The sequence below is a fragment of the Procambarus clarkii genome, chromosome 88, assembly GCF_040958095.1.
Source record: "Procambarus clarkii isolate CNS0578487 chromosome 88, FALCON_Pclarkii_2.0, whole genome shotgun sequence".
Taxonomy (NCBI): domain Eukaryota; kingdom Metazoa; phylum Arthropoda; class Malacostraca; order Decapoda; family Cambaridae; genus Procambarus; species Procambarus clarkii.
Window position 1 is genome coordinate 4,030,025 of NC_091237.1, and position 10,786 is coordinate 4,040,810.

At 47.9% G+C, this 10,786-nt stretch overlaps 1 protein-coding gene across 1 annotated transcript; it reads left to right on the forward strand.

Annotated features, from left to right (window-relative positions):
• The first annotated feature begins 3,932 nt into the window (after positions 1-3,932).
• Positions 3,933-7,466, forward strand: LOC138358991 (uncharacterized). Its single transcript, XM_069317482.1, has one exon. The coding sequence runs from the start codon at positions 3,933-3,935 to the stop codon at positions 7,464-7,466; it is 3,534 nt and encodes a 1,177-aa protein (XP_069173583.1).
• The last annotated feature ends 3,320 nt before the right edge of the window (positions 7,467-10,786 follow it).

A 10,786-nucleotide genomic window follows, 5' to 3' on the forward strand; every position in this document is an offset into this window, starting at 1 on the left:
CCTGGGATATAGACGTATCTGGCAGCTTTCTCAAAACCCAAATGTCGAGTACACAATGTGTCAACTTTGTGAAAGAGAAAACATGCACTCTCTTGAACATTATATTGTAGAATGTCCCATACTGACTGACTTTCGCCCTCCTGGGCTAAGGTATGCTGAACTCTGTAGTTACTATATGAGTACTGGAACACTTGATGATATATTGGACTTGTATCCAAAATTGACCATGTAATGTATCAATCATACAATGTATGTATGTGATGTAACTATATAACCTGAGCTTGTAAAAGCACCTTCATCACCTTCAGTGATTAAGTGCTTAATTGCACACTAGTTTCTTTATCAGCTACCTCACCCTGTCAGGGTAAATGAGACAAATGTATGTGAATGCATGTATGTGTGTATATATGTATGTGTATGTGTGTGTGTGTATGTATATGTATGGGTATAAAGCATATATGGAAGCTGATCAGAATTACATTTCACCTTTGTGAATGTACATTAATGACACTATGTAAAAGACACATCTAATACTTTATGTAGGGCATACGTAAATCTGTGTATCTATGTATTTACGTATGTAGGTTAGCTTAGCATTTTAAAAGCACCGAATCACCTTCTGTGGTTGAGTGTTCAATAAACCCTTGAACTGTATGTTTAACACTTCTCTAACCCTGTCCATGGAGGACAGAAGAAAATGTATATATGCTGAGTAGCATTGTAAATGTGTGGCCACGTCTGTGGTAGAAAATAATAAAAAAAAAAAAAAAAAAAAAAGCCTCGTAGTGCTTTGGAGTTCATGAGATATTTAATAACTGCATACAAAGCCTCCTTCATTGAGGAAAGATCTACAGGTTTCGCAAATTAGAGTAGTAACGTAAGTGGCAAACAAGGAGTTGTGGGAGGAGCTGTTCAGCTGTTAGTGGTGACAGAGTATGACGACACTGGGCGAAAATTTCCGGTAATAACAAGCCCGAGTTCATCCCTAACAGCTGACAAGAGACAAATGCCCATCGGGGGTGCTGCCATCTGTCGGTGCCCCGCACCCCAAGCACTGTATGGCGTTGTAAACAAATGAACCCCGGCTAGCCAACCACTCTTGGGGGCTGCCCCTGTTATAATGCGGCTATTGTGGTTGGCTTGGTGGCTTCTTACTGGCTCAGAGCATTCACAGTGGCTTATGTCTGCCTGTATTGTTTCTGAGAAATCGTCAGAGGAGGGAGAAAGGTTTTAAGAATGTTGTTGTCTGGAAGTGAATGCAGATTCATCTCGTCCTTTCGCGTGGGTGGTGGGGAGCTACGTGGATTGGTTGATGAACACAGTTTAGGTCGTTCGGGGGATTGAGTGAGTTAGTTAGTTTTGGCTCACGTCAAGGCAATGATATTGTTCATGAAAGGTGTTCATCCCGTGGGGGTGACTGTTCATTGTGTGTGTGTTCAATATGGGGGATGCTATTCTTCGTGTGTTCATCATTGTTACGAACCCGGATCCAGCGTCCGAGCAGGGAGCAGTAACGACCACGCCATCTGTGGGTCGGCTCCCGAAACCCCCCGCCAAACGCCGACGACACCTGGTGAGGATGCCGTGTATCAGCTACGAGGGCCAGTTTCCAGTCCCGTGCAGCTCACAACACCGCCGCCACTGACCTCTGGTGAGGTGGTGCTCCGACGACAGCGCCATCTATGGACTGGATACTTCAGGTGTTTGTGCCCGAGCCCGTAAGTGAGGTGTTTTAGTGTCCCAGTTATTGATGACGTGTCTGCTTACAGAGCCGACCTGGGACTGCTGTGATGGAAGTGGAGTCAGTCTACCCGAGGCAGCCAGTCTCCATACCTTGAACTTTGCTGCAGCTGTAGTGACGTCGTCCCCCCGGAAGAACACTGTGGTGTGTTAGCCTGCCAGTGGAGTGGCAGTAAAAGGATTTACCCGGGACCGACTGTTGGAGACGATCATCCACTGGGGTACTGAAGACAGGAGAGTGATTTGTGGTGTCACACGAGGCTCCTGTCTAGGGCGTTTCCCTTTTATCGTTCGTGGAGTGGCCGTACCAGCCTTGTTGGCTCAGAACCTGCCAGCAGACCAGCTGGACGTGTGGTTGACGGCCTCCACGGCGGTGCCCCCAGTGGACCTGTGTTTTGGCTGACCTGTGGCCAGGGTAGGCTCAACTTCTTTGGAGAATTCGTTGTGAGGCCACGAAGAAAGCACCAAGGACTCGGCACTGAGAGTTATGGCACCAGCGTCTTCAGCAGAAGACATCAATTGTGGATTAATCCCCTTGTAAAGTGTTAATACCCCTCCCCCTTGTGCACTCTTTTATTCTATATATTTAATCGGTGATGGTGTTAATTATAATATTAAGTTCTTAGCTTTCTTTCCCTACTCCCTTTAAGTTACTTGCGTCACGGATCTCATCCCTTGATAGCCACTACTGGCTTGGGAACGGATACATATATCTTCCTCTAACAACATCAGAGTAAGAACCCCGTTGCGTCCCGAGAGGGCCGTAACATAATTGGCATCCCCAGCGGGATCCGTCCCCTTGTTAAGTATGTTTGACAGGGGAGGTGAAGTGGCGTAATCCCTGTATATAATTCCCCCTGTGTGACGATTGTGACATTATACGTCCTGTGCGGTGCTCAAGAGTGACTAAGTACAATATTGTGCAGTGCGGTGCTCGCTGTGACTAAGCGATTAAGTGCAATATTGACTAGTGCGGTGCTCAGTGATTCAGTGCAATATTGAAGAGCGAAGGGTTCGCTGTGATTAAGTGCGATATTGCGTAGTGCGGTGCCTGAAGTGATTACGTGCAATATTGGCAAGTGCAGTGTTTGGTGCGATAAAGTGCAATATTGACGTAGAACAGTGCTCGGTGCGTTAAGTGCTAACGTGTAAGCGGTGTGTTAAGTGCTAGTTGAGTGTTCCATCTGTGACAATGGCAGAAAAAGCTACCATCGATGATCTGGACGATGTTCAGGCTTTTCTGAACAGAGTGGACTGTCTTGCCAGATTAAAGTATCTGAGCAAACCGGAACTTGTACTAGTGAGCGCCTACCTGGAGATCAAGATCCGTGCCAGTGATTCCCGTGTGGAAATATTGTCCAAGGTTCACCGGCACCTGAAGGCAGAAGAGAAACTGGAAGGCGAGACTCCTAGTACAAGGGAAGGTGAGGAGATAGCTTCCACGGAAAAGGAAGATAAGGGCAGCGACGTTGACAGTGATGCAGGTGAGCTGAATATAAGCTTGCTAACTGTCAAAATGCGTGCCTTGGAAATTAATCGAGAAATAGAATGGAAGAAATTAGAAATGGAAAGAGAAAGACAAGATAAAGAATTGGCGATGAGGCGTTTAGAATTAGAACGAGAAAGAGAGAGAGAAGAACGAGAAAGAGAAGAAAAAGAAAGACAGAGACAACATGATCTAGAAGTATTACGATTAGGCGCTGGACAGAGACAAACTGGAGCTACCGGTTTCGATCAAAATGGTCCCCAAATTCAACGAGAGAGAAGTTTCGAAGTTCTTCGCAGCCTTCGAGAAAGTCGCTGCCTCTTTGGAGTGGCCAAGGGAGAATTGGGCCATCATGATACAGTCAGTCTTGACTGGGAAGGCCCAAATCGCCTACTCTACGTTATCCCTTGACGACTCCGGCGATTACGACAAGGTGAAGAAGGTTGTGCTCATGGCGTACCAATTGGTACCTGAGGCGTACAGGCAGAAGTTTAGAAACCTGAAGAAGACCTCAGAGCACACTTTCACCGAGTTCGCCACGATCAAGGAGCGACTTTTTCAAGAATGGTGTGCCTCTCGGAAGGTGGAGACCAAGGAAGACCTCGAGCAGCTGATTCTGCTCGAGGACTTCAAGGATTGTTTGTCTGGAGATCTGAAGACGTACCTAGAGGAACAGCAGGTAGAGACCTTGAGTGCGGCAGCCACCATGGCTGAAGAGTATATCCTGACTCATAGGCCATCTGCTAGGAACGTCCCGAAGACCTATTCAAGATATCCAACCAAACATAGACCGGAAGATAGAACTGCCCCTCGAAGTGTCGTCAAGCCAACCTCAGATAGTCCTCGGACGATTAGTCCTAAAAGGGATGTATTGTGTTGGACCTGCGGCAAGAGAGGACATATTGCTGCAAGGTGTCGTGGCAGTACAGGTAATAATCCCCGTAGGGAAGTCATGCTGATGAACAGTATAGTACCACCGACATCCACCCTGGAGATGAGGAAGGGATTGTTCGCCCCGTATATCTCCCAAGGGTATGTAACCAGCGGCCTTTCAGGTACGCCTGTGGTAATACTTAGAGACAGTGGAGTGGCCCAGTCTCTAATTCTGGAAACATCATTACCCGAAGGTATATCGGCGAATGAGATGCAGAAGGTAATCCTGGGTGGATTCCCTTCCACCTTGTACGTTGCCCCATTGGTACAAGTACATCTAGACTCTCAGCACTTCAAAGGTGAGTGTCGGTTGGCTGTGGTGGATAGTCTTCCCATAGAGGGAATTGACGTAATATTAGCCAATGACTTAGCCCTAGGATTGTTACCCAACTGTCCCCTGGTAGTGGAGAATCCAGGACGTGAAGAGACCAGTCCCATCGCAGCAGTGCAAACCAGGTCTCAGGCGCACCTCCATGCACCACTAGATCTAAACACTTTGTTTGACTCTCCTCCTATCCCACAGGTTACGAGTAGCCATACACCAGTCCCGCCCGTCCAGATGCCGGTTCCTGAACACTGGACTCGAGCCCATCTGATAGAGGAACAGAAGAAGGACCCTCAGGTACGGAAGTTGGCCGACACCGTAGACACTCCTGCGAAAGGAGGGGATCTGTATGTGTGGTCAAATGATGTACTGTGTCGCCGGCATCCTCCGAAATATCCCCAGTCAAGTGCGGTAGGTGATCAGATAGTCGTCCCAGCCGTGTTCAGATCTAAGCTGTTAGAAACAGCCCATGCTAATAGATTTGCTGGACATGGTGGGATCTCTAAGACTTTCCAACGCCTAGCCAAGGGCTTCTACTGGCCGCATATGAAGGAGGACGTACGTCGTTTCTGCAAGACCTGCCACGCCTGCCAGGTGGCCGGGAAAGCAAACCAGCCTGTCCCCAAAGCCCCTTTATACCCCATTCCATCAATAGGTGAGCCCTTCGAACACCTTATCTTGGATATAGTAGGCCCTCTTCCACCTGCTACTTCAGGGGTACAGTATTTGCTAACAATACTAGATCGGGTTAGTAGGTACCCAGAAGCGATCCCCCTTAAGACCATCACAGCTAGGGTTTTGGTGAAACAACTGCTCTGGTTCATCTCACGATACGGTCTTCCCAAGACTATTCAGACGGACCAGGGATCTAACTTCATGTCCCATTTGTTTCGCCAACAGATCGCCGACCTGGGAATCCAGCAGATAACCTCTAGTGCCTACCATCCCGAGTCTCAAGGAGCTTTGGAACGTTTTCACCAGACGTTGAAGGGCATGCTTCGGAAGTTTTGCTACGACAGGCAGAATAAGTGGGTTGAAGAACTGCCCTACTTCCTATTTGCGGTAAGATCAGTGCCCAATGAATCCCTAGGAATCTCCCCATTCGAGATGATCTTTGGTCACTCAGTAAGAGGTCCCTTAGAAGTGGCACGAGAACATTGGCTGGACGCGGAAACCAACGAGGATATGGTGGACTGGTTGTCTACAAATAAAGGACGGCTGTTCTCAGACTGGGAGATGGCTACAAGGAACTTGGACAATACACAGAGAACTATCAAGAGCAGGTACGATAGGAGGACCAAGCAAAGGGAGTTTCAAGTAGGAGATCTGGTTTTGGTATGTACTCCTACAATAACTGGAAGTTTGAGCGCCAGATTCGTAGGTCCCTACCCGGTTGTAAAGAAGGTTACTAACCTCAATTACCTTCTGAGTACTCCAGACCGTCGTAAGAAAGAAACTCTGGTTCATGTTAATATGATCAAGAGATACGAGGGGCAGAATACACTCCCCGTAACCTTAGTGATCACTAATGACGACATTGAGGAGGAAGAGGAGGTGTTGACTAACTCAGACATTCTGTTAAACTTGCAGGCAAAGTTGACACACGTGGCCGAAGGACATCAATCATCATTGCTGCAGATGATCCGGCAATACAAGCCTATCTTCGACGATGTTCCAGGATTAACATCTGTCTTGAGGCATGATGTCGAGCTGGAGGAAGGCGTCCGACCTATAAAGCAACACCCGTACCGTCTCAACCCACTGAAGAAACGGGTGGTGAAAGAGGAGGTAGATTACATGCTGAAGCACCATCTGATAGCCCCGAGCTCGAGCCCATGGTCATCCCCGATACTACTAGTGCCCAAACCTGGTAAGAAATACCGTCTTTGTATTGATTATCGCCAGGTGAATAAGGTCACTGTAGCAGATACTTATCCTCTTCCCAGAGTAGAGGAATGTCTGGATGCCATAGGCAGAGCCCGGTACCTGACAAAATTTGATCTGTTCAAAGGCTATTGGCAAGTTCCCCTCACGGAAAAAGCCAAACCCATATCGGCATTTGTGACTCCCGACGGGCTGTTTGAATGTCAGGTGATGCCATTCGGGATGAAAAACGCAGCCTCCACTTTCCAGAGACTGATGGGTACTGTGTTGCGTGACGTGGAAAACACCTTAGTCTACATCGATGATGTATTAATATATGATGTAGATTGGCAGGATCATCTGCGTCACATAGAGGATTTCTTCAAGGCCATGCTCCAGTCAGGATTGGTGGTCAACCTACATAAATCTGAGTTTGCCAGAACCTCTGTCATCTTCCTAGGTCATAAGGTTGGAGGAGGATGGATTGCGCCGAAGGCCAGCAAGATCGAGGCAATAGTCCAGTATCCTACGCCAGCTACCAGGAAGGACATCTTACGTTTCCTTGGTATGGCTGGGTTTTATCGTAAGTTTGTCCCTAATTTTTCCTCTATCGCCGCCCCCCTGACCAATCTGTTGAAGAAGGGGGTAAAGTTAATATGGAATGAGAATTGCCAGAAGGCATTCGAGAGTCTCAAAGCAATTCTGATCTCTTCTCCAATCCTCAGGTCCCCGAGCTTTGAGGATAGATTCATCCTGACGGTCGACGCCTCTGACTATGGCCTGGGCTCCGTTTTATCCCAGACGGACGAGAAGGGGGTAGAACATCCGGTGGCCTATCATTCTAAGAAGTTCACCCCCAGCCAGCTGAATTACTCGGTCATAGAAAAGGAAACGTTGGCCTTGATTAATTCCGTCCAGCACTTTGAGGTGTATCTAACAAGCAATGGTCATCCTATATTAGTACGGACCGACCATAATCCTCTAAAGTTCCTGGCTCAGTTTAGGCAAAAGAACCTCAGGCTCACCAGATGGAGTCTCCATCTGCAGCAATACCCCCTCCAGATTGAACACATCAAAGGGGTGGACAACGTGGTAGCTGATGCATTATCTCGCATCTAAATCCTCATACTAATTTGGTTTGTCTTCTCTTATAGAACCCCAAACCAAATTCCTTTTGGTGGGGAGGTGTTACGAACCCGGATCCAGCGTCCGAGCAGGGAGCAGTAACGACCACGCCATCTGTGGGTCGGCTCCCGAAACCCCCCGCCAACCGCCGACGACACCTGGTGAGGATGCCGTGTATAAGCTACGAGGGCCAGTTTCCAGTCCCGTGCAGCTCACAACACCGCCGCCACTGACCTCTGGTGAGGTGGTGCTCCGACGACAGCGCCATCTATGGACTGGATACGTCAGGTGTTTGTGCCCGAGCCCGTAAGTGAGGTGTTTTAGTGTCCCAGTTATTGATGACGTGTCTGCTTACAGAGCCGACCTGGGACTGCTGTGATGGAAGTGGAGTCAGTCTACCCGAGGCAGCCAGTCTCCATACCTTGAACTTTGCTGCAGCTGTAGTGACGTCGTCCCCCCGGAAGAACACTGTGGTGTGTTAGCCTGCCAGTGGAGTGGCAGTAAAAGGATTTACCCGGGACCGACTGTTGGAGACGATCATCCACTGGGGTACTGAAGACAGGAGAGTGATTTGTGGTGTCACACGAGGCTCCTGTCTAGGGCGTTCCCCTTTTATCGTTCGTGGAGTGGCCGTACCAGCCTTGTTGGCTCAGAACCTGCCAGCAGACCAGCTGGACGTGTGGTTGACGGCCTCCACGGCGGTGCCCCCAGTGGACCTGTGTTTTGGCTGACCTGTGGCCAGGGTAGGCTCAACTTCTTTGGAGAATTCGTTGTGAGGCCACGAAGAAAGCACCAAGGACTCGGCACCGAGAGTTATGGCACCAGCGTCTTCAGCAGAAGACATCAATTGTGGATTAATCCCCTTGTAAAGTGTTAATACCCCTCCCCCTTGTGCACTCTTTTATTTTATATATTTAATCGGTGATGGTGTTAATTATAATATTAAGTTCTTAGCTTTCTTTCCCTACTCCCTTTAAGTTACTTGCGTCACAGATCTCATCCCTTGATAGCCACTACTGGCTTGGGAACGGATACATATATCTTCCTCTAACAACATCAGAGTAAGAACCCCGTTGCGTCCCGAGAGGGCCGTAACAATCATTTGTGGTGTTCATCATTTGTGGTGTTCATTATTTGGGGTGTTCATCAAGGGTGGCGTACATGCGTTGTGTTCACCATTTGTTCATCATCTTCACTAGTGGTAAACACAGAAAAATATGACCCTTGATAGCAAGGAAGACGAAGCACTTAGTGCACTCATTTCAAGTTACAACTTTTTCAAGTGTCTCGTTATTGTACAATTTGACTATTAGCTACCATAATCTTGTATTACATTGGTTGTAAATAGTAACAGCGAAACAGGAAATATTAAAAAAAAATTAATTAATAATTGACAATGAAGTTTGTGGCCATCTTCACTACCGCTATGAGGATAGTGTGTGTGTGTCACCTTCCGGACTCTCCTGATAGTGTGTGAGACCATCTGGAGTCTCCTGATAGTGTGTGAGACCATCTGGAGTCTCCTGATAGTGTGAGACCATCTGGAGTCTCCTGATAGTGTGTATGTGTGTGTGTGAGTGTGTGTGTGTAGGCATCTTCACTCCCTGATAGTGAGAATAGTTTGTCATACAGATTACTGTATAATTACAGTAAACATTCAGCATTGTAATTACAGTTTCTGTATTTGTTACGAACCCGGATCCAGCGTCCAAGCACGGAGCAGTGACGACCACGCCATCTGTGGGTCAGCTCCCGAAACCCCCTCCAAACGGACGACGACACCTGGTGAGGACGACGAGTACTGGCCACAAGGGCCGGTTTCCAGTCCTGTGCAGCTCACAACACAGCCGCTGCTGACCTCTGGTGAGGTGAAGCTTAGACAACTGCGCCATCTATGGAGTGGATAGGTGGGCGTTTGTGCCTGAGCCCGTAAGTGAGGTGTTTTAGTGTGTCCCAGTTATTGATGATGTGTCTGCTTACAGAGTCGACCTGGGACTGCTGTGATGGAAGTGGAGTCAGTCTACCCAAGGCAGCCGTCTCCATACCTTGTGTTTTGCTGCAGCAGCTGTGAAGTCGTCCCCCGGAAGAACACTGTGGTGTTACCCTGCCAGTGGAGTGGCAGTAGAAGGATTATCCGGGACTGACTGCTGGAAACGATTATCCACTGGGGTATTGAGGACAGGAGAGTGATTTGTGGTATCACACGAGGCTCCTGACTAGGGCGCTACCCTAGTATCGCCCGTGGAGTGGCCTGACCAGCGTGGCTGATCCTGAACCTGCCAGCAGACCTGCTGGACTTGTGGTTGACGGCCTCCACGGCAGTGCCCCCAGTGGACCTGTGTTTTGGCTGGCCTGTGTTTGGGGTAGACTCAGCTTGATCGGAAGATTCGTCAAGAGACCACGAAAGCACCGAGAACTTAGCACCGAGAATTTGGATCCAGAGTCTTCAGAAGACGATTGTGTATTTCCCCTGTACAGTGTTAATATCCCTCCCCCTGTGCACTCTTTTATATATTATTTATTTGGTGATGGTAATAATTATAGTCTTAAGTTCTTAACTTTCTTTCCCTTCCCCCTTTAAGTTTCTTGCATCACGGATCTCATTCCTTGAAAGCCACTACTGGCTTGGGGCCGGATACTACTTCCTCATAACATCAGAGTAAGAACCCCGTTGCGTCCCGAGAGGGCCGTAACAGTATTCCATTCACTCATCAACTAAGAGATTTGCTATAGTTGATGCGCGTGATTAATGTGCAACTGTAGACGTTCTTACGTGATAAAGACATCAGTCTTCCAAATGGACAATTGATGTGCAATTGGATTTTGAAGAATTAGTGATGCATTGCTGCAAAAATGTAATGGGTTCTGTAGCAATTTTTTTTTCTTGTGATAGATAGTGTTGTATTTGGGAAAACATTAGCTGGTGGGAGTTAATGTGGGAATACACTGTTCTTCTTGTTGTTCATTCTCCCACGGTGGCCTGAGGGAGGTGTTAGATTATTGCTCTCAGGGAATTGCCTGGGAGACATTGCATCTCTCCCAGTGGCCTAAGGGAGAGTGCCCTTAGCCCCAAGGAGGAAGACACTCTGTACCTCCCATGGTGTTCTGAGCAAGGAATCCTAACCAACCACACCGTGGGAGTGTCAACATCTTGTCTCTCTGTGTTATGAACCCTGTAACGAAGCCTCTTTATCTCTAACGACTCTTAAACCAACCAGACCCGCCGAACAAGGGGCCAGAGAATGCTTATAAAACATACTCAGACAGGCCACAAAGGCAAAAATATATAAATACAACAAAAAAATACAACAAAA

What these genes read in the sequence shown, in the direction of transcription:
- LOC138358991 (XM_069317482.1), top strand. Translation starts at nt 3,933, where the DNA reads ATGGCTGAAGAGTATATCCTGACTCATAGGCCATCTGCTAGGAACGTC.